General features: G+C 37.5%; 1 protein-coding gene across 3 annotated transcripts; it reads left to right on the top strand.

The window, feature by feature from the left end:
• Positions 1-1979: 1979 nt before the first annotated feature.
• LOC139984735 (uronyl 2-sulfotransferase-like) lies at positions 1980-25943 on the top strand. 3 transcript variants are annotated; one of them, XM_071998763.1, is made up of 9 exons: positions 1980-2480; positions 5329-5547; positions 15995-16098; positions 17571-17711; positions 17989-18071; positions 18418-18565; positions 19181-19281; positions 20734-20891; positions 24557-25943. In XM_071998763.1, exons 2-9 carry the CDS (start codon positions 5409-5411, stop codon positions 24724-24726), a joined length of 1044 nt encoding a protein of 347 aa, XP_071854864.1. In that variant the 5' UTR covers positions 1980-2480; positions 5329-5408; the 3' UTR covers positions 24727-25943. The 3 variants fall into 3 exon arrangements, with proteins under 3 accessions (XP_071854864.1, XP_071854863.1, XP_071854865.1); XM_071998762.1 differs by having other exon boundaries at positions 1981-2469; XM_071998764.1 differs by lacking the exons at positions 1980-2480; positions 5329-5547 and adding an exon at positions 12751-14158.
• Positions 25944-27727: the final 1784 nt, after the last annotated feature.

Here is a 27727-nt window from a genome sequence, read left to right as displayed (position 1 = left end):
TTTTTCAAGATTCGTTCTTGATTCGTTATTGACTAACAGCTTATCGCGAAGATCTCTTGTCCTCATTTCATCTACAAACTGTCCTCGTGTCTTCTATCGACGAAACCTTTAACATTGAATTTGTTCATTTTATATCGATGAGAGATGTATTGTACAATAATAGGTGGCGACAGTCCTGAATATCGTGATACTAGTGCATGGATTTATCATACAATCATATCATTTATTTAAATTTAATCGAGATACCACTTTGGATACTGCGCCCGAAAAGCCATCATCGTGACCAGGTGCGTGTCCAAGATGGAACATCAGGGAGGGGGGGGGGGATTTGAGCCTGACCTCAAATCACATTACAGCAACCTGTGTCACTACCCTTACTTACCCCTGACCCTGCATGACCCTAACTATCCCCCATCCCTCCCTCATTATATAAAAACACAGTGCACAATGACAGGTTAATGTAGAAATGAGCAGACACTAAAAATAACTGTCTAGACTCGCCACATGCACGGTTAATGATCATCCTGCCGTAGTTCTGGTCCAAGAGCTCGCACAGTTAGTAACAAGACATGCTCGTTTCCTGATACCTGACTCCGCCAAATCCAACATGGTCGGATACTTCTCAAAGAGCAACTAAACGTTAGAATTAAATGTCAGGTATTTCAAGAATATGATACTTTTCTCTAATAACTTTAAAGGAAACACAAACACAAGCATCATAATTCATATCATAAAGAGTAATTGTGATGAAAAACGTACCCACAACAGCTAAGAACATGTCTGTTCCACTTGCAGGCCTAGATTTTAAAGTGCTATTATAGTCGTGTCTGGGGTTATCATTTTATAAATGATTGATGTCATAATTCCATTTGGAGATAATGCCTTTTAATTATACCTTCCCTTTGTCTTTTCTTGTTATATTTTCACTAGAATACTGAGAGTGATGACTGACATTGAAACCAATGCAATGAGTTGGTTATTTTTCGAATCACTCTTTGCAAAGCCATCTCCATTACAGAAAATAAAGAATGTAAACGTAAAAGAAAATGCAAGCATATGTCGCTTGGCGATGGTGTTATAATGAGATTGCTCATTCATTAAGTCATGATAATTGAATGTAATCAAAGGAAACTTTAAAACTGCAAATGCAAATAGATTTTTCTTATCTGTGCATTTTGTTCATCAAGTATATCTCTATTATACATATATACTAATGGTGTTTGCTTGTCTTGACTGCGAGGGGTGGTGTGAGGTAAAATAGGGGAAAGGGAAGGCAGGGGAGGCAGGGGAAGGGGAGTTCATCACATAATTTATGTCGCATCGACTAATGGTCATCATTGCATATTTCACACTTCATCATATACGAAACTCCAGCATCTGTACATCTCCATTCCATGAGCTGGCTCATTTTAAGTCAGGTTTGAATAACTTAGGCTCCGCTGTTCTTCTTCGGTGACGACTGGCTACCCTGAAAACTTGCGGCTCTTCTTGGGGTGCATTGCTCCCTCCCTCAGTAAATACACGTAATATCAACAAAGGAGACGGGACAGTCAGTTGGGGAAGAAGGGAGAGAGTATCAGTCATACAAAGTTGCAGGTGCCAGTGTAGAGCTATATATATGTAGATAAGACAAACCTCACCGAAAGAGACTAAGTTTGCAAATTACTATGATATCATTTATCCCTAGCTTAGCCGTATCGCAAGCGCACGTATATATATATATATATATATATATATATATATATATATATATATATATATATATATATATATATGAATATATATATATATATATATATATATATATATATATATATATATGAATATATATATATATATATATATATATATATATATATATATATATATATATATATATATATATATATAAATATATATATATATGTGTGTGTGTGCCAGGGTATGCACTAATAACGTGCAGACCGCAGAAACGTTTGGTTACGGAAATGAATTATTTATGATTTTCTGATTTCGTCCGCTGCACGTAGTATCACCATACATGCATACTATGCTTAAGTTTTCCGATATGTAGTAATGTGTGTGGGAAGGCAAACTTGTTTTTCTATTACCCTATTTAAAACTGAGATAACTATCGGCTCGTTGACATTTACACAAGCAAGACTTGGTAAAGAGTCGAGGAAATGAACAGCCTCACTCCTTATTTACGAAGTGGTTGGAGTTGTTAGGGACGGTTTACATTGTTGAGTTTACTGTGCTACGTTGTTTCATCGATCGATTCCCGGCCTGTTGACCACGCCATGTACTTTGAACTTCTGGCGCGGGAATTATAGTTCATGTATACTTGGAGTTAAAAGATAGCATATATTTTCAGTATTCAGGACGGACCCATATATGCCTTGTGACGTAATCCAGAGAGAGGCCCGTGTGTGTGATAATATGTGTAGCTAGTGTGGAGATAGGACAACTTAGGACTACTCCAGGCACCTGGTGAGTCTAAGGTAAAATATTTCATTTCTGTTATACATAAAGGCCTAGGCTACATGTTGGAACACTATACCAACCCATTATATGTTCCAACGATTCATGACTGAATATAAGGAAGCGTAAAGCTATTCGAAAGCGAGAGCGGATGTGTGTGTGCGTATGTATGTGTGTGTGTATATGTGCGTGTATGTATGTGTGTTTTTGCATTTGATCGCCACCTGTACAGTAGCAGGATGATCGGATCCAGTATATTCGACTGGATCCAGCTATAGCTATATAGTCCAAACCAGGCCAAGATCTTGACCGAGATCTCCAGGCACACATAGTTCACATCATATTACGAGTAAGGATTATGAAGGACTGATTCTTAATATCAGTCACCACCAGAACCCCCACCCCCCCCCCCCTCCCCCCTCTTCCGACCGAACAGGTCTGAGGTGTGCTATTGAACTTGGTAGACCGGTGATCTGCACAGACCTAAATCTATTTCAGATCAGTTTAGTTCAGATTAAATTAGATAAGTTCAGATCAGATCAACATGAGTTGTTTACAAAAACAGAGTAACATGAGTAAAGAACAGATTAACATGTGTAGTGTAAGAACATGATTAACATGAGTAAAGAACAGATTAACATGACAAGGAACAGATTAACATGACAAGGAACAGATTAACATGACAAGGAACAGATTAACATGAGGAACCGAGTAACATTAGAAGGAACAGATTAACATTAGAAGGAACAGATTAACAGGACAAGCAACAGATTAACATGACAAGCAACAGATTAACATGACAAGGAACAGATTAACATGAGAAGGAACAGATTAACATGAGAAGGAACAGATTAACATGAGAAGGAACAGATTAAACTGAGAAGGAACCGAGTAACGTTACAAGGAACAGATTAACATGAGAAAAACCGATCAACATAAGGCGGGTCTCTGTAAATTCATTTCTATTACGAGTAGCGATGGAATAATTGGAAACATTTGGCTTACAGCTTAAGAAAATGACATTAGAAAACTTATCGCTACAATAAATATAAATAAAGCAGCCTAGTACTTGCAGTAAGAATGAATCTCTCTGATCATGAGACAATTAGGATAACGCCTGGGTTATGAGTCAGTCAGTATCCTTTATCTTATTTGAATGACCGTTTGAAGAGGTCTCAAGTCTAACCTTTAGCTGCACTATCAATCTCAACAGCGTGACTCAAAGTGTACGTTAATAAACAAATAATAACTTTGAACCTTTGTGGCTATGTGAAGAACCTCTCTTAAGTGATAGAAAATACTTATATACTTCACTCAAGGAGTACAAAGATCATAACTATGGTTCACTCAAGAATGCTTATCAACTCTGATTAGTCCTAAGAGCTCGTGCTAGGCGACTTGTTTATTGTACTACCTACCCATCAAAAACAAAAGTGTCGCAACAATAGTGACCTTTATCATTAGTCTGAAAGATTGTATAGTAACTTGTTTTCCCTATACAATGTTGGGTAAACTTATTAGGGACAAACCAATGTTTGAGCTGTCTGAGAGTCTGGGATCCTTCAACGAATTACTCTACAATCACTATAAAAGGAACACATTGGTATCATCTACAAAAACTTGACCGAGGCCAAACAACTTGAGAAAGAGGAGAAATGCTTTAACTTTTGTGCAAAAGGAGATCTGAGATAAAAGACCACATTTTTGCTTGAGAGGCGAAGGTAAGTTTATCTTATAACTCTATATTATAGAGTTACAAGAAATCGTTAGATGTGTACATAAAGAAGGGTGGTAACAACCAACATTGGAATATATTTGTGTTACAGACTTGACAAATACACAGTTCCTGTATAGTCATGGTTTATTTGGTCGTTAATTCCATCAATGCCACTTATACTAACCTGGCGTCATACTTTCATTGTGTAACATTTTTTACTTTTCATTCGACTGCCAAGTATTGCTGACGAAGGTGACCAGGGGGACCGGAAATTCCAACATATTCTCTAAAACAATACTATTTATTTGTCAATTATGAGTCATATCTTATATCTCTGCTTTTTTTCTAATAATATTTTCTTTTGGAGTATACGTGGATTTTCTTTATATATATATATATATATATATATATATATATATATATATATATATATATATATATATATATATATATATATATATACGTATATATATATATATATATATATATATATATATATATATATATATATATATATATATATATATATATATATATATATATATATATATATATATATATATATATATATATATATATATATATATATATATTCGTTTTGATTTTCTGGGCTTCCCTTGCAATCTTGTTAGCCTAGTGGTATCTTGAAATTGCAAAAAACAGTTTTCATCCTTACGAAGTTCTAACGGTAGCCTACTGTAAACCTTATAAACAAAAATGTTGTGACGGCAGTCAGTGAAGGTTGAGGTTTCACGTTGCCTGTTATACCCGGCATGATATCTCGTAGTAACCAGAGCAACAACTTTTAAGTTTCGAGAATGCATAAGTTCATGTTCTTCATAATATAACCGTACATGACAACTTCAGCAGAAGGCTTTAATGTTGGGAAAACATTCATACATAATGTAACAATAAAGTAATAATTTGAGAAATATTTCCGATGTCGGTATCTTGAATTACAAATTCAAAATTTATAATTGTTGTATATTCAACCCATTTATTCATATTATATCAGTCAATCTGCTAAACAGGCCAGAACCAGCTCTCTTTGACATCTGTCAAACAGGGGGATCAGCAATATATGATGACGTCACAAGAAGCCTTATATTTTATTTCGACCAATTAATCCCGATTATTACCCATTCCCACAGGTTGCTCGATACTCGTCTTGTTGGTTAACTGTGCTCACTGGGTTCTGCTTGTAACAGGAGTTTGCCGAAGCTTGCTTACAATGAGATCGCAATTTTGTCGCCTAGACAAGCTAATATGGGGATTTGTCATCTGCCTGATCACGTGGTTAATATGGGTGACGTTTTTGAATACGTCATCATATTCCCATAACGTTGGAAGGATGTTATTGCCAGTAATAGGTAAGTGAGTGTAATTGGCTTTCTGTCAATTGTCAAGTTATGTCAATTGTCAAGTTTTGTACTTTTCATCATAATTGTGTTACTATAGTAACGTCTATGGTGCGCCTAATGCGCGATAGTTAAATTGACTTGTAAGTTTCTCGTGCTCCCATTGGACGATCATTGTCAGCACAATAACGCAAAAAGCACAATTTGGATGAACTTCATATTTGGTATGTGAATGCACCATATTGTGTAGAAGAAATTTGAAATTTTCTGTGCGAGGTGGAAAATCATTTGAGGTCAAAAGAGGTTACTGTCCAAAGTAGAGGTTGGATGAACTCCATAGAACATGGATGCGCCTATTGTGTAGATGGACTCCTTTGTTTCCTGCAGAGTTCAAATTTGAGGTCAACAGAGGTCAAAGTCTGAAAACCTTGTAAGCTCTCAGACTAAAAACGGAAAGCTTGAATTTACGTGCAGGGATCCAACTTATTGAGAGCAAGAACCCTTTTGATTCTGCAGAGGCCAAAGGTCATTTGAGGTAGTCACTAATCCACCACGTAATTGTTAAAACTGTGAGATACTAACATTTATTACCTTCCTCCGCAAGGTTGTACAGGTCACAATGATATTCCTGTCACCCTGTGTTGAGGAAGGGTTGGGAGTCCGGCATTTTCATATTTTACATCAGCCATAGGGAGCTGTCACATTTCTCTCTTGGGACTACTTGAAAATGTTGTTATATTGGTCACCATTTCTGAAACCTACTGTAATTCCTAGTTCTATACTACAGGGCAAAAACCTTTCATCACTCGTAACAGCTCAAAGCCTGAGACAGTTAACATTTAGTCCCGAGTGCCAAATGAATTTAGGAGATTGAAACAATATGCCAGAGCTAACACCTTCTTCCAAAATGACCCTCAGACCATTGTTTAAACGTTGAGCACCGCTTCTCTGAAGAACTGCTGTTTGCTATGTACTTAACTGTCACAGGATTTGACTTTTACTCTTTTAAGTGGATGAGAGGGTCTTCCGCCTCCAATAACTTTGATTGTTATCTGTCATCAATTTTCAGGTAGTTAGTAACTTTGCAATGGTTAGGTTACCTGGAACTCTTTTCTGATGCCTGGTGCTTGACTTTAGCACACATTTTCCTCAGTTGCTCTAGCAATCCGGTTATTCCGTCCATAAATTTATAAGGCAAGAATTCATTAAGCTTTCTTGCTTTCCGGTAATAATGTCTGCCACGGAAATCGTTCCTGGATTTGATGACCTTAAACTTTCTAGTCTCGCACTTAAATGCCATTAAGTCGTTGATATTACTTCAGTAGTTAGCCTTATATATATATATATATCCGCAAATAGTTAACCAGGTCGGTGGACCTGAAATTGACCTTTTCTTGATCTCTGACTTTCCAATTCGCTTGAACAAACCATGGAGGTATATGAACAAACACAAACGATTTTGGCAAGCCACTTGGGACAAACACTGCATAAAATATCCGCGTATTAATACGAATATACGCGTAGTAATTCGAATACATACGCGTTTATATTATTTGCCAATCATAAGGCGCAAATATATCCGCGTATTAATTCGAATGTAAACCGTATTAATTCGAAAACATACGAGGATTAATTTGAATACATATATGCGGATTAATTCGAATATATACACGTATTAAGTCATGCTGTTGTCTAGATCAAGTACGTTTGGCCTGAGTGTACGTCAATAGATACCAATTTTGCAAAGGCTCATTTATTTCACTGGCGAGGCTGCAATGTGGGTGAAAGCTATAAGACATGCCAGTTATTGTCTGATTTAATACGCGTATATGTTTGAATTAATACGCGTATATATTCCGTAACGCGAGGAAATATTATGAGGTGTTTGTCCCATATGGCTTGCCATATACCATGGCTATCACTCACACTCGCGATGTAACGTGTTGGCCTATCTTGAGGAGGAATTCGTGCCCTGTGACGTCAGCAAGTATCCCTATGACGTAATAACTTTTCACCACGATAAGTAGAAACACCGTAGATCGCTCAACTTGAAGTCAGGGTTCAACTCTATTCATATTATCAAAATACTAAAATAAATATGGCAGCTATATATAGCGAATTACAAGTCATCTACAGTCTCTCTCTACATTTGCCGATGTTCTTAGCTCCTTGCTCACTCACTATGCATGCACGTGACATAAAGTAGAGGGGAACAACCAATGGGAGGGCATGGCTATGCATACACGTATTAGTAGTGTACTCAGGCATACACACAAACATATAAAACAACGGCACAGACTGCCCTTCGTTGCAGTACTATTAGGGAAAATCGTTAGGTAACCGGGGAAACAGAACGATTTGAATCACAGGTGGAAGAGCCTTGTAGAGTTACAACTAGAACAATTACGTAACAACGTCACTTGAGTTTTATTTCCACAGTCAAATATATTAAAAAAGAGTACAACATTTTTACAAGGTGGTGGAGGAGGACTGAAGTAGCAAAGCTTTTACGAGAAGCCCCCTTTAAAGAAGACAAATGATAATGAGTGAAAAAAAAAAAAACTTAAAGGCATTGAAGACTCGCTTCAAACCGCATGCCGCCCTCTCAAAAAATTAACTTTCCGTTGCTTGCAAGTGAAGTTTCTTCTTGTCGCTACAAAATGCAGACAGTAATGAAACGTGATACCTTGTTATCTTTTATCTGGAACTGAGATGTCCATCGCTGCTATATGTACACTGTGTTGTGAGTATTGACCGTAGCTCCATGTATTGACTGTACACTAGTGTCTAATTACCGACGGTAGCAAGCTGTGTGTGTATTTTCTGGGATCGATGGTGGTGTCTAACACCTCTGTTACACTTCATTCGAAACTATGTCAGATTACCGGCATCGGACGTTTCTTAGTGCGCGAGTCTTCACTCCCTTTAAAGCAGGGGTTCCCTTATAGGGGTGCATGAACCCCCAGGGGTGCGTGAGTCCATCCCAGGGGATTCGTGAGACGTTTCTAAAAGTAAAAACTAGAGTATTTTTGTTGAACTAAAATCTGATATACCATATAATTTAGTAATATACGCAAGTTGTACCTATTGACAAACTTTTTTCGCTTTCCATACGCATCTTTTGACATAGTAGTACCGTACCGTGCATGTGATCAATAACTTAATTATGAAACAGACACAGGCCGCATGACGTTAGTGAAGTTGGTGTACGCATGACAGTACGTCGTGAAGATAAAGAGCTGATCTGATCTTGAAGTTTCCAAATAAATATTTGTTCATCTCTTGTTGTTTTTTTCATTACAATATTACACTACGAACTTGATATTTTACGAAGCACTGTTTTACGTATTGTAGTATAATAATGACTCAGATCGTGTCTCGAAAAGTTGGCGGTTCGTGAACAACTCTGACATCCACATATGGGGGTTCGTGGGGGGGGGGGGGTAAAGTTAGGGAAGCCCTGCTTTAAAGAAAACCCGTTTAGAATTCTGACATGCTGAGCATGTATATGTTTCCTTCAACCTTGTACACCTTATCTCTTTCTAACAATCAAGATATGATCATCACTGAGAAGGTTAGTGCAGGAAATCCTGCATTCCTCTGCAACCCTTCTGAAACCATGAACTTTGAACGAAATCATGATAACAGCCAAGTTGTGAATGAATCTTAGTTTGTCTTGTATTTAATTTGAAAGATAAGTATAATTATTGTCCATAGTTTTTTTCTCTTCAAATTCAGTATTTTTACCCGCATATTTTGGTTGCCGCGCCCTTGCTTGGTGTTATATTACAGCTAAGCTATACGCTCGGTAAATCTGACTGAAGGATATCAAATGAAATCATGCAAGACTTTAATCAAGTTGGTTTGGTTTATAGTTATAGTGCTTTCCCTTCGCCCTATACATCATCATGACCACAGTAATATTTGATAGGCTATACGACCGGCATGGTTCCGTCCGTCCATGACATACACTGGCTCGTTCGACCATGATAAGTTAATATAGTTTAATGGATGAATCTATAGGCACATCGTTTAGGTCGATGCTTTGCGGATCATTCAAACTACTTCTATTATAGTGAGAGGGAAACTAGGACAATCCCTTATGTACTAGATTACAGTGACGGGGGGGGGGGGGGGTGATACGGCTAAACCGGCTACCTTGTTGTCTTATATCACCTTAAGGTTTTGAGACAATGCCGCACTAGTTAATGGGACACTTAAAAATCAGTTATAAGAGGCTGAGGTGCCAAGTTAAGCCCACATACCATTAGGATAGCTATTCATACTAAATGACATTAATGGCAATATGAGGCAATATTGAGGATGTCACGTCCACAATGGGTCAATCGAGGTCTACAAACATGGGTGGAGTTATTAGAATTTGTAAAATAATAGATCTCTCGATTTCCTTCAAGCACATTGAACTGATGTTAGGGAAGTTTCGCTCACTGATCTGCAACAGGTCACGGCCTATGCAAAAATATGAGATATTACGCATGTACGAGAATGGTATACCATCATGGTCAACCATGTATAAAAACCTGTCGTTGATATATTAAAATTCATTGAAATTATCATTTAGGACTTGTACTATATACACATTATTTTCTAAACGTAGGAAACGTTTTACTGTATGTAATTTATGAGACAATTCTTACTACTTTTTCACTTTCTCTGCCGGGTCGATGGTGGGAGTGGGCCTATTACGTAACACGGGCGGGGAATGACGTCACTATATAGACAGACGAACAATTACACGCCCATATAAAAAGTAAATCCTTAGAACGCCAGTTTACATATAGAATCGGATTAAACGGTTATAAACAAGAACTACAATGATTTAAGACGACATTATATATGTGTATACAACAAACACAGTCATTTGACTGGTGATTAATGTCAGGTACCGTTGCCCCATAGTGATGAAACATTCTCATATGAATGTTTGCTCAAACACATCAGTCTGTGCTGGCCATAATAGGATTAAAGGGATAATTCGATGGCAAATAATGCCGTAACATATATAGAGAGAACAAAACTATGCCACATTGCTAGTTGAACTCCCTATAGCAGCTGACATCTTGCTCCATTATCTGCAACCACCTCGGAGATTTAATTATCACTTTTATTTCACGTTCCTTTAAAAATGATTAAGGTGTCAGTAATATATCATTATGAAGAAATTAAACGTATCAAAAAAAAAACTAATTGTAAAGACGATGTAATTTTCCCACTATTGACTGGAGCAGTGCGGTGTAATAAAACTAAACAATTGATTATCTAGCTTCAGACCCTCGCGATAAAACAACACATCAGTTAGTATACCCTTTTATTCCTTTTTTTTTTGTACACTGATTTTCACTTTAAGTAGTTTTCAGCTCTTGGGATTTAAAATGCAGTACATTCACATTATCAAATAGGTGTGAATGGACTGCATGAAAATAACATTCCCTACTACCATTATAAATCCATTACAGACACAGAAATATCACTAGTATCGATTTCTTCTTGATAGTCCAATACATTGAACACACAAACCAAGTTTCTAAACGTATCCTCTTAAATGAAGTTGTAAATCCAACTGCTCCTTTAAAGCAAACTCTGTGATCACCTAAACGATGAAAATATATGTGATGAAGAACCTGCCCAAATATTAAAAGGAAAATGTTGCTTTGTCTGGGAGACATAGTGGTCTAAAATCATGTCACGTGATTGTCATTGTGTCACGTGGTTGTCATTGCGTCACTTCATGCTTTCATCTCATAGTCTGCATCTGACAATTATTGAAACTAAAACCACTATAACTGCGATGTTATGCTCAGAAATTGATCATTTCAGAAGTTGCCAAACCCATCTTAATTACAGTAATGCAACATTCCAAGTTATAAAAGTAGCTGGATGGTGTCTTGCTTGATGTATGGAGCTTAGGAGGTTACGTGGTGACTTGATTCAGGTTTTCAATATTGTGTATGGTTTTGACAATTTATCCTTCACTGACTTTTTCATGTTAGCTAATAGTAGTTGTACCAGAGGTCATTGTCTTAAACTCCAAAAGTCACAAAAGAGGATTAATATTCGGCATAACTTTTCTCTAATAGGGTTGTGAATGAGTGTAACGGTTTGCCTGAGAAAGTTGTACTTGCAAGTATAGTGTGAATGGGTTTAAGAATGCCTTGGACAAGCACTTTAAGCATTGTAATCGGGTCTGAGTGTTTGTGTCGTCAGTTTGTTTTTCTCTCCTATAGGGTCCTTGATGGGGACTTCAGTGTACCTCCTGATCCTTTTTTTTTGCTACTAAACTAAACTAAACTATATGAAGACTTGCTCAAGCCTTCGTTTGTCTCAGTATGTAGGAACATTAATTAAATTGTTATATCTCCCAAATGGAATTATTATTATTATTTATTATTTATTGAATTTCATATAGCGCAACCCCAACAAAGTTTTCGGTTGCGCTTTACAACAACATACAAAGAAAGAATAACCATTCATAAGAAAATAAGATATCAAATGGCGTAGAAAAATATACTAGATGAATGTATAAATATATACAATTGCTATGAAAATCAAAGAGAAAAATAGAAAATGCAAAATGTTATATAAAATCTAAAAGAAAATTCAAAAATATGAAATATAATGATTACAAATATTGAAAATTTGAAAAATTGAGTATATAAGTGATTAGCCAGGAAATAAATATGTTTTGAGTTTTCTTTTAAAAATTGCAAGATTCTCAGATTGTTTGACATGGTTAGGTAATTTATTCCATTGCTCGGCGCCAAATACACTTATTGCTCTTGAAGCAAAAGTGACCCTCTGTGTTCGTGGAATGATCGGCTTATAAAGATTGTGGTGCTAAAGTGAATGTAGATATGAGATATTGGGGAGCAGATTTATCAACAACGCATTTAAAGACCAGCGTTAATATTTTGTGCAGAATTCTTTGTCTGAATTAGATATTTCTTAGCTATTTGGAGAGGTTGTGCATGATTTCATCTCCTTTCACTTAGATTGAGATTAGATTTACATCTCCTTTTTCGCACGATGCAGCCACTGGCAGTTGATTGTATCAGTTAATATACCCCAGTACATAAAAACACATGCATGAGTTGTACAAACGGACAAATCTACAATCTACACTACAGACAATGTGATGATAAAGTCCATGGTTACCCATAGCATGTCAATCTTGGCTTTAAATCTTACAGTTTGATGCTAATCCTCGCGGAGAACTCAACATGTTTACCGACAGGCACTCTGAAGTCTTGTGAACATTTTGGATTTCCTGGCAGCTTTTTAACTCCAGTCATTCAATTGATAAGTGGTCTTGTAGACGCACAGTACATGCGAAGGATTAAAACCAATCAAATATACAACCAAAGACTGCAAACAGAACAAATATCCTGTTGTTGCATATCCTGGAATTCAGATAAGTACTTGATAAATATCTCAGAGTTTACAGCTGTCCAAATGGAGGGAAGACGTACGGAGAAAATTCTGGGATGTTAAAAAACAGTCACGGCTGACTTTAATACTTGGTGAAGTGATATACTTTGTGCTCTAGTAGAATGACTTAGCATATTGAACACGTTTAACATTTGAGAACACGGTGGAGAGTCGATAAAGCTAGACAAAATGCGTGTCATTTCCGGCTACCGTTTCTGTTCGGTCTGACCGATTTCGCTCTCTCATAGCCTACACTCTTAACGAGGTGTATACACTGTAGGCCTATAGATGATCTGCAGGCCTCGTTAACCTTTCTACCCAGCCAGTGAGGTTAATAATCTTTGACGGCTCAGAATCCATTCATTAACCTCAGAATAGAAGTCGAACGGGTTTGCTATTGTACGCGAGAGTAACAGCGAAGTTGCGTCCTGATCGATTCATTACTTTTCCGGACAGTCTGAGGGAACGTTTCCTGGCCTTATGGTGTAAAATCAACATCAAAGTTAGATCTGAGGATTGCAATCCTTGATAACCGCGTGTGTACGGACGTATTGGGAAACTTAACTTCCATTACATTTGAAATTTCTGTCTGAAATGCAGATATAGGCTGTACACTTTGAAGCGTAACATACGAAAGTCAACTGTGAAGCAATTTATTTCGCCGACAGCGTCCTGTATTCAAGTTTTGAATTATTTGACGAGATTGGAACTATATTTTCATAAAAATGGATCTTGTGTACACATTATGCATTCGTTTACGCCAATGGATCTTTCCCTCTGCTCTGTAACTGATGTTGGTCGGATCGCTTAACACTTAACACGGAACTCGGGATAATATTTAGTAGTGCTTGTTGTTGACTAATAGACATAACAACAGTTGTCTGTCGTTTTTTAACCCGTAAATCACCGAGCTGGGGAGAGTGATATGCGCATGTGTTATCATTGTGGGATAAGAGAATAAATATTGTTTTCAATCATATAGCTTGGAAGTTGCTTACTTATACTTCCAACGCATAGGACCGGGTGTAACTCTGTAAAATGGCTTCTAAACAATGCTGTCGTATCCAGGTCTTAATGAGTTCATTGTTTTGTATTGTCTTTTTGTGGCTGACGGTAATTTTCACAACTTGGGATTCAGTTTACCCAACCTCTCGCCAACTGAAGTCGCTTATCTCAGGTATGATCATGTAGACAGTCTTGGAGACTATGTTATACGTGGCGTATAATCCTAATAATAATAAAAATAACAATTTAAATTGTGTTAACAGGTTATTAATAATACATGGTTTCCTGGATTCAAACAGTAGTGGCCAGAATTGTTAAGGATGGATGCTATGTTGGTTGTAAAAGGAAGAAAAAGCCTTTCCAAAACCGTTCCCACATGTTATACGGTTTAAATGCCACCCGTAAATCAGCCCAGCAAACCTTGTATTGATACCCGGTGTCTGTGGCAGAGTGAAATGAGTTTAATTACCGTATTCTGCATATTGTCGGTATATGGCACGGTATGTCGGTACATTGCACGGTATGTCGGTATATGGCACGGTATGTCGGTACATGGCACGGTATATAAGCAAGGAGTTGCAACTCCCTGGAATAATATTGTGAAAGGAAGGGTACAGATAAAAGTCAAAGTTACTTTACGAGCATTGGGTTAAGCGGTATAAATATAGGTCTCCATTGAAATAATTATGTTTTATTATTAGTTGTTTTGGAAATATTTTACAATGGCTGTATGTATTATACGAACGTAGCATGAATCAATTAGACAACATTATTTACCCTCGCTCCTTTTTTTGTTCTTTCTTTTACCCCCTTCTGTTCAGTGGCTGAGCCAGGGGAATTGGTCAGGGGGGCAAGAATGGTCTGTAGGGGCGCTTTCGACACTTTCTAAGCGGAGCGCCACCACAGGTTGGCGCGGAGCGTACAGAAAATTTTTGAGTAAAGATACTCCCTAGATCGCTGGAAATGACCTTTTCCTGGCCTTGCTAATTTGCAGTTAAACGAAGAATAAATAGGTGTCGTCGCAATTTTGTCAGAAAATTACACCAACAAAATGTGACAAATGTCAATAGGTAGATGAGAGCGCAATAAAAAGTCAATAATCGCGAATAAGTATAAAGTAGTAAAAAGCTGAAAAGGGCGCCAGTAGTCCATTTGAGTCCGTCAGGGGGGCATCCGCCCCCCTCACTGTATGGACGCTCCGCCACTGCTTCTGTTCCCTTTTTTTTCCCTAAAAACACATAGCAAACAAACGGTATAGTTTTACCTCTCAAATTTAAAGGGATACACCGATTGCAGAAAATGTAAACGTAAATAGAAGAGAGAAATGTTCTACACTGTTAATTGAAAACGCAAGTTTAATTACTGTATATATCTCATGCTATCTAACTGTAGATATAGTTGATTGAGTATAACGGTTGATTGAGTATAACCATAGTCTTTGATGTGAATTTCTCTGATGTGTTTGGTTCTGTTTGCTATTCTACTGGTGTCGCCATGCAAACAACTTCCTGACCCAATGATAAGGGGACATGTCAGCTTAGTGTGCGACATAACATATTTGTTGTGCTTTGTCGTACAACCCGAGTGATAGGAAGTTGTTGTTGGCTCAATTGCCTTTAAACTTATTGAATGCGTTACAAGCTCCAAGTACAGGTTTACAGTTTAGGATGTTGGCTATGGTCGCTGTCATAATTTGGGCAATGAACGAATAAAGAAACAATTGAACAGAAATGCGAAAAAACCAAGAACAGGTTCCATCACAAAAAAAGGGACAATTATTACTACTTTTCATGGCAGTATTCTTCTGAGGCCTATATACTGGAGTCGGTTATCATATAAGGCCATCTCTACCCCCACCCTACCCCCACCCTCTCGATTGCACGGACATATAAATCTAAAAATAGCAATGCATTGATTGGATGATCTGTTTTGAAGGAAATCAAATGTGTTTACTTACATCTGGCGTGATACACTTATTAATAGAAACTAACTGTGTTCTAATCTGCAGGGAGGATGTCTTCGCACACTGTCCGTCATACAATATGCTCACCGGTTGATACTGTTCCTGGTATACCAGAGGGGTCGCTGTATGGTAGACCTGTACCTGAAGCGGTAAGATACCTAATACTGCAGTTTAATGGCGGGCTATTCTCAGTTCACTGAAGCTAAACATGATCTTAAACTTAAAGAAGATAAAGCCCAAACCAGCTTCTTTAGCTGATTTGATGGAGATCTTTGTGAAAAAAATAACTCCTTTAAGGACTAAAGCAACTGTTGCTCCGTTTGATAGTCATGTATGGAAGCTGTCATTTGTGACGTCATATTGCCACGAGGAAATAAAAACGTTTACTGTCACTTTGTTTTTATTTTCCTATTTTTCAAGGTTCAAATTCAATCGTGTAAACAGCTTCAATATTTCAGAATCAGGATTTGCATAACCCAGAAAATAAACTATTTTCATATAATTATTTTATAGTAGTATGTAGTGTGTAAAAGTGGGCCTGACGTTTCGATCCTAGCAGGATCTTCTTCAGAGGCTGAATGACAATTAACAGAAACTACAAGGGACAAAATACAAGCAAAGAATACAGATAGGTTAATGAGCAGGGTGAACACAAAGAAATTGATGTATGTGGATTAGTTGACAAAGAGTGGAGAGAAGAAAGAAACCAACAAGGGTCAGAGAAGAGGTAGGAGATAAACTGTAGAGGCACAAAGTAGTAGTAGTAATAGTATTAGTAGTATTAGTAGTATTAGTAGTAGTAGTAGTAGTAGTAGTAGTAGTAGTAGTAGTGGTGGTGGTGGTGGTGGTAGCAGTAGTAGTAGTTTATAATATCAATATAAAATAATTACAGACAATAAACTACATTGCAATAAATAAAGGTGAAAAAACGTAAGAAACTTGAAGCACCTGTGTCTCGATGATGTAATATTTAGACTTGATCAAATCTTCAGTCTTGTGTGCGAAGGAACATTATATCTATGAACATAGACCAACTCTATAACATAGATCAACTCTATAACATAGATCAATAATGATGGTTGGGTTTGTGTCCTCGTTTGAGAATCACAATCAAATAAAATTACTTAATGTTAACAAATGAAACAGAAAAATATACATATACATATCATTTTAAGCAAGAAGTTATCCTGTTATTCTCTCTCGAAGTTCTCTAATTCTCACACTTACATATTTAAACCAAATGTAAGCATGAGTAATTGCTGCACTTGATCAAAATTTAAAAGTAACATTTTAATTTGAACTTTGATACGAATAAATCGACCATATTTTAAAGGGTGCAGATCGCAAACAACAATACAATATGCGCATGTCGTAATCAACAATTCTGAGTAGAAAGGGCACCAACACTTTTAGAGGGCGCAATATCCATGTCCTGAAACTTGTGAAGATTTTGTGCATATGGTGATAGAACAGATGAGAGGCGAGGAACAGTAGCCTGCATGGGGCGGGGTGGGGGGGGGGCGCACGGCCCTATGTGACCAGCCTGGCTACGAGCCTTACTATATGATGTAAGTCATGACGTAACGAAAATGACACTGTCTTTTTTTTCCTTTATTTGCAGAAAACGATTATGTTCAACAGCGTCCCCAAGTGTGGCAGCAGAACTTTGGTTTGGGTATTCTGGGATTTCGTGCGTCAATTCGCAACACCAGATCCGGTATATGTTGAATATATGTTGAGCATCAGAGAATATGAAAAATCGGTACGTAAAACTTTACAACATTAACCATTTTTAGGTTTCAAATAACTTTTTCTCTCAGACACATTTTATTCTATATCCTCCGATTGTTTTTGTATTTTAATTCAATCTATTATAACTAAATAGATTGTGTAAACATACAATTTACGTTTAACTAACCTTTTCGTTACGTGACGGATAACTTAAGTCAAGGCGAGTTTTTTTTTTTCATTTTTCTGTTGATCTATGCTAATATTTATGAACATAAGTTTCATAATTTTTCGTTTTATTCTGTTTGAAGATTTCGAAGATAAGAGAACAACTAGCCGAACAAACCAGACCTGGTTTTATTCACGGCCATTACAGATACGCAGAATTACCAGAGTAAGTCATTATATATAATAATGCATAAGTCAACAATTTACAATATTATAGATTTGACTTATTACATATGACATTTGATTAATAAATAACCTATATTCTGATTAGATTTTAGTATCGCCGAAGCATTGACCATTTCTAGTTGTAGTTGTCTAAATCAAATCAAGAGGTTGTCTAATGATGGATATCCGAGTTGGATCGTCACAAATCGCGGGAGATTTAAATTAACTGCGACAGGAGTTTATTGTTTAATGCAATTTCTGGCATAAAAGATATCTAAATATCATCAAACATGACTTGCATTTTGTTCTCTGACAACTTTCAATTCTTGTTGCTTTAATTTTTGCAGAAACGAGAGACCTGTGTTTGCCAGTATGATACGAGAGCCATTGTCAAGATATATCTCCTGGTATTATTTTATGAGGCATGGAGATGCCGACATGAACAAAACACAATTACTTAAAAACCTTGGACCTCATGCCGCACGACCGAATGAGGTAGGCTGTCAACTTGACAAATATTGTGACTTGAATTTATAAGAGAAATACACAGAAATATTCAGAAACAAAACTTCCAAAGAAAAAAAAATCGAACACATTAAATTTTAATAACGCATGAGCAAATAAAGTAGGCTATTAAGACAAATATTTTTTTTATATTGTTGTTTTTTTTTCACAAGAGGCAAGATAGGATTATTAATGTTCTCAACACAGAACATTTTCTCTTCTTATAAACAAGAGAGCACCACTGGGAGACATTTAACACTGTTTGTACGTTACAAGTTCTTAATGCTTTAGGAATATGTTGACACCATCAAAATTCTTATGTTTTCCCCATTGAGTTTTGTGTCGCTTCTGAGGAATTGACCTAAACCGTCTGTGTATTAGACTTAGTAGTCCAGTCACTTTACATGATGAATGTTTTAAAGGGCCATTTCTCAAAAATTAAAAGTATTATAGAAATATATCCTGGGCATATTTTAACGGTCTATTTTTTTTTTCATTAATGTTTCCTGTTCCTGTTGCTTTTTTCCTTTTTTATTGATTTAGTTATTTTTTTATGATGATCAGCTGACAACTTACTAACCAGGCATTCTTTATTTTCCTGTTTAGACCTTAGATGAATGTTTCCATAACAACCGTGCTGACTGCAAAGAACCATTTTACTACGAATTAAATGTACGACTCTTTTGTGGATACGATCCACAATGCGAGTAAGTTAGTTCGTTTTTTCCACACCCCTGATAAGTTAACGACACTCCAATAGGGAAATCATCCTGCAGTTACCTGCCAGACGCCCGCTTCCCTCCCCTTCTACTCCACGCCCTCTCCTCCAAGCCCTCCCCTCCACGCCGTCCCACCACGCCCTCCATCCACACCCTCCCCTCCACGCCCTCCATCCACACCCTCCCCTCTACGCCCTCCATCCACGCCCTCCCCTCTACGCCCTCCATCCACGCCCTCCCCTCTACGCCCTCCCTCCACGCCCTGTCCTCCACGCCCTCCCCTCCACGCCCTCTACTCCACGCCCTCTCCCCCACACCCTCCTCTCTGTAGGTTAATCATTCATTTTCGTGGTAACATGATATAGTTAGATACACACAGCGGTATTGGGGAGTATATGTAAGCTAAAGGAACAGTTACACACAATTGGTCTAAGTTTTGAGCAATTTTTTACCTGTCTCTTAGACATACACTCCAATCTACCCTAGCATATAACAATGTTGCACTGCGTCCCCAATAAGCCTCCATAGGTCCCTTCCTGTTTTACCATTCCGTAGCTTACGACATGTTTACTGGCTGGAATGTTCATCCAACGTCATTGGTAAATACCCAAGCCAGTATATTTGTTGGGGTTGGGGGGTCGGGGGGGGGGTCGAGGGGGAGTGGTTTAACGCAAACGCAACGTATTTCATGAAATTATCGATTTTGTATTTCGTCTTCGGTCAGAATCTGTCGTTTCCAATCGAATCGTCATAGTTTTTTTAATATACTACACAAGGCATCTTTATAATCACGTTGCCAAAATCCTGGCCGAGCATAAAGCTCAATGACTGTTGTTTGTGTGTGGGGGTGCATGAATGTGTGTTCAGGTTCTCACAGGGGTGAATTTTCTTAAAATGAACTTTTTTTCTCTAAAAGTATGTAGTTCATTATATTCATATGAGATTGATGTAATACCACTGAAACCTGGACTTTGTTTTGTTCGGAGAATGGATATATATGTAACAGTTAGGGATAGGGTAGTAGCCTATCAAACTCTTCATCTGAATGAGATACCATAACGGACATATTGATATAATAATCCTACGAGGTACGGTGTGTACACAAAGGACAGTGAATAATTTATTCGTTATCACAAAACAAATTGGGAAGCAATGATAAACCGGCAAACAATGCATGATGTGTCTCGTCTGTTGTAGACAGAATGATTAATATTCGTTTACGTAAGATAAGCATGATGGTCACAGCGTACAGTGTGTTAACAATAATCAGTTCCTTCGGTAGACTCAGCAACTGAAAAGTGCGGACTCAAAAACTGAAAAGTAGACTACCTTTGCATAACGGCATTATACGTAATGGCGTAAATCATGTCTATGTAAAACACGATCTGTAAAAAACAGTAACACGACATTCATTTGTCATTTTGTTGTTTCCTTTCACAGTAAAAACCCACAATATGCCCTGAATAAGGCGAAAGAAAATCTAGAAAAATATATGGTTATTGGTCTCATGGAAGAATACGAAGATACTTTGAAAGTGATGGAGAAGCTAATGCCGTCTATGTGTGGTGGCGCTGTGAAGACTTATCGAGATATGCTTGGTAAGTCATGTATGGAAATAGGGCCTAAAGGTAATAGGGCCTAAATGGGGTAGGGCAAAATGGAAATAGGGGCAAAATGGACATAGGGCCTAAATGGACATAGGGCCTAAATGGAAATAGGGGCAAAATGGAAATAGGGGTAAATTGAAATAGGGCCTAAATGGAAATAGGGCCTAAACGGAAATAGGGGCAAAATGGAAATAGGGGTAAAATGGAAATAGGGCCTACATGGAAATAGGGGCAAAATAGAAATAGGGGCAAAATGGAAATAGGGGTGAATGGAAATAGGGCCTAAATGGAAATAGGGCCTAAATGGAAATAGGGCCTAAATGGAAATAGGGCCTAAATGGAAATAGGGGCAAAATGGAAATAGGGGCAAAATGGAAATAGGGGCAAAATGGACATAGGGCCTAAATGGAAATAGAGGCAAAATAGAAATAGGGGCAAAATGGAAATAGGGGCAAAATAGAAATATGGGCAAAATGGAAATAGGGGCAAATGGAAATAGGGCCTAAATGGAAATAGGGGCAAAATGGAAATAGGGGCAAAACGGAAATAAGGCCTAAATGGAAATATGGGCAAAATGGACATAGGGGCAAAATGGAAATAGGGGCAAAATGGAAATAGGGGCAAAATGGAAATAGGGGCAAAACGGAAATAGGGCCTAAATGGAAATAGGGGTGAATTGAAATAGGGCCTAAATGGAAATAGGGCCTAAATGGAAATAGGGCCTAAATGGAAATAGGGCCTAAATGGAAATAGGGGCAAAATGGAAATAGGGGCAAAATGGAAATAGGGGCAAAATGGACATAGGGCCTAAATGGAAATAGAGGCAAAATAGAAATAGGGGCAAAATGGAAATAGGGGCAAAATAGAAATATGGGCCTGAATGGAAATAGGGGCAAAATGGAAATAGGGCCTGAATGGAAATAGGGGCAAAATGGAAATAGGGGCAAAACGGAAATAAGGCCTAAATGGAAATATGGGCAAAATGGAAATAGGGGCAAAATGGAAATAGGGGCAAAACGGAAATAGGGCCTAAATGGAAATAGGGGCAAAATGGACATAGGGGCAAAATGGAAATAGGGGCAAAATGGAAATAGGGGCAAAATGGAAATAGGGGCAAAATGGAAATAGGGGTGAATTGAAATAGGGCCTAAATGGAAATAGGGCCTAAATGGAAATAGGGCCTAAATGGAAATAGGGCCTAAATGGAAATAGGGCCTAAATGGAAATAGGGGCAAAATGGAAATAGGGGCAAAATGGAAATAGGGGCAAAATGGACATAGGGCCTAAATGGAAATAGAGGCAAAATAGAAATAGGGGCAAAATGGAAATAGGGGCAAAATAGAAATATGGGCAAAATGGAAATAGGGGCAAATGGAAATAGGGCCTAAATGGAAATAGGGGCAAAATGGAAATAGGGGCAAAACGGAAATAAGGCCTCAATGGAAATAGGGGCAAAATGGACATAGGGGCAAAATGGAAATAGGGGCAAAATGGAAATAGGGGCAAAATGGAAATAGGGGCAAAACGGAAATAGGGCCTAAATGGAAATAGGGGCAAAATGGACATAGGGGCAAAATGGAAATAGGGGCAAAATGGAAATAGGGGCAAAATGGAAATAGGGGCAAAATGGAAATAGGGGTGAATTGAAATAGGGCCTAAATGGAAATAGGGCCTAAATGGAAATAGGGCCTAAATGGAAATAGGGCCTAAATGGAAATAGGGGCAAAATGGAAATAGGGGCAAAATGGAAATAGGGGCAAAATGGAAATAGGGGCAAAATGGAAATAGGGGCAAAATGGAAATAGGGCCTAAATGGAAATAGGGCCTAAATGGAAATAGGGCCTAAATGGAAATAGGGCCTAAATGGAAATAGGGCCTAAATGGAAATAGGGGCAAAATGGAAATAGGGGCAAAATGGAAATAGGGGCAAAATGGACATAGGGCCTAAATGGAAATAGAGGCAAAATAGAAATAGGGGCAAAATGGAAATAGGGGCAAAATAGAAATATGGGCAAAATGGAAATAGGGGCAAATGGAAATAGGGCCTAAATGGAAATAGGGGCAAAATGGAAATAGGGGCAAAACGGAAATAAGGCCTAAATGGAAATAGGGGCAAAATGGAAATAGGGGCAAAATGGAAATAGGGGCAAAATGGAAATAGGGGCAAAACGGAAATAGGGCCTAAATGGAAATAGGGGCAAAATGGACATAGGGGCAAAATGGAAATAGGGGCAAAATGGAAATAGGGACAAAATGGAAATAGGGGCAAAATGGAAATAGGGCCTAAATGGAAATAGGGGCAAAATGGAAATAGTGGCAAATGGACATAGGGTAAAAACCGGAAATAGGGGCAAAATGGAAATAGGGCCTAAATGGAAATAGGGGCAAAATGGACATAGGGGCAAACCGGAAATAGGGGCAAAATGGAAACAAGGGCAAAATGGAAATAGGGGCAAAATGGAAATAGGGGCAAAATGGAAATAGGGGCAAATGGTACGAGATATGAGAAGACTTAGTATATAAGTATCAGGGAGGATTCGGTATTTACAAAGAAAGGGGGCGAAGAAGCCGACTTCCAAGTAGGGGGTGCTGGATTTCACCCTCCTAACCCCCACCCCTAAGAAATAACGTAAAATTACGGCACATTCTGAGGCATATTTAGACCATAAATTCAAATATATAATTAGGTATACAATGCAAGAATGTGCAACTATACAAAGCTTTGTGGGGTTGAAAGGGGCTACACCCCCATGCCCTCCCCCACCACCGCCCCCTTCCCTGTCCGCAAGTTGTACAGGATCGCTTGAACTAATCAAATAGCACCTACTGGATGCTGTGATCGTAAGGTTTAATTATACAAATGGCTACACGAGGGGGTATTTTTTGGGTGGTGGCAATAAGGTGGCAATAAGGTGGCAACAAGATACTAGTAGGCATTTGTATATGGGTACCATTTTGTTTACTTTCCATCGTATTTGAGGGGAATACTGATGATCCTGGTGCAACAAATGTACAAGTTTTAAACAAAATGCAGGTACAATTTATGGTATATTATCATAGTATGTGTAGAAACCGCGGAGGGGTGCGGGGGGGGGGGGGAGAAAGGGATAATCCCCTCCCACACATTTTTTTCGAAGTAGTGTCATCTCCATCAGGAATGCAATCAATAAAGTTCCTGTATCATTCACCTGGATTGTTTGAATTACCATAATTGTGCCAGGCAAACAAATGATATAGCCTAGGTTTCATATCCCGGTACCTCGTAATCATTGCAAGATTTTGGAGAACGGTAACAATGATAGGATAATACACTTGAAATGGGGTGACTGGAATATTAAACAAGAGTTAAATCGCCTGTTGGACATCTACAAAAGAAAATTCTCCCCAAAATAGCTTTTATCTGGAGGGCATGGGTTGGGGATCACAAACCCCGCCCACATGCTTTAGACGCTAACTACGTCACTGACAGTTGTATGTGTAATATCACATTGGAGAGCTGTAGCTGGCAAGATAGTGAATAGCATACACTGTCTCAATCTCATTGCCACCAGGAAATATATCCTGGGTTGTTATTTCCCTGTATAGGAATATTATCATTTTTATATATCTCACCCTCGAATAGAAATACTTAACTTTTTCATTCTCTTATTTTTCAGGTCAATCCGCCCAAAATTCCAAGACAACCTTTAAGAAGAAACCGTCTAAAGAAATAGAAACTTATTTGAAAGAAAAACTTAAATATGACATAGAATTTTACGAATATGTAAAAGATCGTTTTCATAAACTGAAAGACCAACTAGGGATAGGATCCACCCCCGATTGTTAAAGATTACAACTAATGAATCTTCAATAAATTGACAAAAATATTCTGTATTTTTCAGAAATATTATTTTGTCAGACAGAAACAATGATATTAGACATCATAAACAAGGTACTGCATCAGAACGTTTGACGTTTTGGAGCAAGTTGTATCCCTTTAACGATTCATGTGATCATCAACTTAACCAGCAACGAACTCTTTGAAGTTAATAGTCCATGTATTCTAATATTTTGTAGAGGGACTAGTCATTTGAACACAGTGCGTCATACACAAGTATCTATTTAGCTTTATGCTGACCAACGTAAATCGACTCAACAACAACAGTAGCATCCTCGTGTCCGTACCATAGCATTGGGATTATTTCAACAGAATTAACGTTGTTCAGATGCTGACCAGATCCAGGTGTTGGCGGAGGTCTAGAACTATAACTTTGACGTCAGCGTTGTTGAAGTTGTAGATGGTGTCGAAGCCCGGGATAACCAGGAATTGATGACATCATAATTACGTTCTTGAAAATGCTACTTTGGATGAGGGAGAGATGTTATTTTATGCAAGGTATAGCTTAGATCAAATATCATATACACAATATTTAAATTACTGCATTGAGAATATTGGTAATGTTGGTTGGTATCTTACTATATAGTACCGTATATAATAAATATATTGTATAACTAGAATTGTGACTGCTGGCACCAACTGCCACCAAAACGTACTTTTAAAGTTTTTTATCGGAGAGCTGAAGTTTAACTGAGATTTAGTTTTCACTTTCAAATATTATTTACTTTCCTTTTTACTGGTGTCCTATCGGACACGTCAAAGTTGCGGGTTCCTTTCTTCTTGTTGTTTCGTTTACTATTACACTTTCAATTTGTTACTGAATTTATTTACTTTTTTATTTGTGATGGAGTAGAAACTTTTGCAGCTTTTTCAGGTTACATCTGAGATGTAAAGTGAAGACCCCAAGAATATAAAATTCTAGAATCTGCGAGTATAATGACAAAGATGGTGGTAATGGCCACCAGGGTGATACAGTGTAATGTATATACGTGTATAATGACAAAAGACACAACCATCTTGGTTCTCGTTTAATTAATGCATATTAAGTTTTGTTTATTGAATTCAGATGTGGCATTGTTTGTATAGCAGTCGTGTACACACGAATTTCTTCCTCGGAAAGAAAAATGATTTAATAATGTTGTTGCAATAAATAATGAAACAAATCTATCACCAGAAACGAGTACTTGTGTTGTCTGCGTTTGTCACGAGGTGTTCTATAGTTACCGATCAGTGGCGTGCGTCATAAGGATCGGGAGGAATGATCCCTGGTAGTCCCTAGTTACCGGTCAGTGATTTGAAGTTGTATCCGAAGGTTATGTTATCATCCTAGTCCTTAGTTACCGATCAGTGATGTTACGTATAAAGTATAATAGGGCACATTTCTGATAGTCCTCTCTACCTACAAATACAAATACACGCTTCACGGATATGTTTTCTTCTGATAACTGGGTCATTGGTTACCGATCAATAATCCATACCAGGTTTGAAGAGCGTAAAAGACACTGTTGCATATATAAAGTCAAGAAAGTGGGAATATTTTAAGATCAGTTTTATTGGAGGCTAATTTTAAGTCCATTGAGCCTTAGGTTCTATGCTATAGCCTCATATTTATGTTAACCTAATACTAATTCTAAAACTGAGTTCCGTGTTAGCCTCAATATATTATTATGAGATCCTGATCCATATATATATATATATTATCCAAAGCCTCGTTATTATACAGTACTAACCTTAACACTCAGTATATATTATCCTCAATGATATGAACCAATGATCCTATATATTGTAGTTTAATGGCCTTAGGTCATTTACTCTGTGTTATTTCAACGTTACACCAAACCGCCCAAGAAGTAGAAGTTCCATATCAGTAAAGTATTACTGAATAATTTCAGTATTTCACCGGTGCGGTGTCAGTCTCGGAACGTAGAATGAGATCACATGGTTGATCTAGCATCCGTCAGCTGATTCAGAATACGTACGTAATTAACCTATTTATAACTATGTCATACAAAATGTCGAGGAAGTGCATTGTTTTTTTTACAAAGAAATGTGAGAATTGTTTTAAATCCTTATTTTCGATTTTTTTTCCCGTATCAAATTCCATGATTTGCTCTTAATTTCGGTAAGTTTAAAGAAATCAATGAGCTTTTGTAAACATTTACGTGCATACGTAATGTTTTAGGCCCATTTCCGGTTGATTTACGGAAAGTCCGCGTCACTTGAGATGGTTACGTTAACACGGCAGTTGTCGTGCGTTAGCCTGATCAGGTTAACTGCGTTCCAATTCCAACAGGTTGGACTCCTAAATACATATTCTTTGATTCACGCATTTAACTATAGCTTGAGGTGAACAGGTAATGATATTGTATTCCTATACGTATAGTCTTTGATCAAAGGTAATGATATTGAGTTCCTATATGTATAGTCTTTGATTCAAAGGTAATGATATTGAGTTCCTATATGTATAGTCTTTGATTCAAAGGTAATGATATTGAGTTCCTATATGTATAGTCTTTGATTCAAAGGTAATGATATTGAGTTCCTATATGTATAGTCTTTGATTCAAAGGTAATGATATTGAGTTCATATATGTATAGTCTTTGATTCAAAGGTAATGATATAGAGTAACTGTATGTATAGTCTTTGATTCAAAGGTAATGATATTGAGTTCCTATATGTATAGTCTTTGATTCAAAGGTAATGATATTGAGTTCCTATATGTATAGTCTTTGATTCAAAGGTAATGATATTGAGTTCCTATATGTATAGTCTTTGATTCAAAGGTAATGATATTGAGTTCCTATATGTATAGTCTTTGATTCAAAGGTAATGATATTGGAAACATTGAGACAGAATGATTGTCACATCACCCACGACCTCACATGTGTTAACCGCGATAGTCAAAATTCTATAATTCTTGCGCATGCGTAGTAATTTCCGTTGTACCCGA

This window comes from Apostichopus japonicus, chromosome 17 (genome assembly GCF_037975245.1).
Source record: "Apostichopus japonicus isolate 1M-3 chromosome 17, ASM3797524v1, whole genome shotgun sequence".
NCBI classification, from domain to species: domain Eukaryota; kingdom Metazoa; phylum Echinodermata; class Holothuroidea; order Aspidochirotida; family Stichopodidae; genus Apostichopus; species Apostichopus japonicus.
This window is presented reverse-complemented; position numbering and strand designations above follow the sequence as displayed.

Coding starts and splice junctions, on each gene's coding strand:
- LOC139984735 (XM_071998763.1), top strand. CDS start 5,409: ATGAGATCGCAATTTTGTCGCCTAGACAAGCTAATATGGGGATTTGTC. Junction 17,712..17,988: donor TCAGAGAATATGAAAAATCG/GTACGTAAAACT, acceptor TTCTGTTTGAAG/ATTTCGAAGATAAGAGAACA. Junction 20,892..24,556: donor GACTTATCGAGATATGCTTG/GTAAGTCATGTA, acceptor CTTATTTTTCAG/GTCAATCCGCCCAAAATTCC.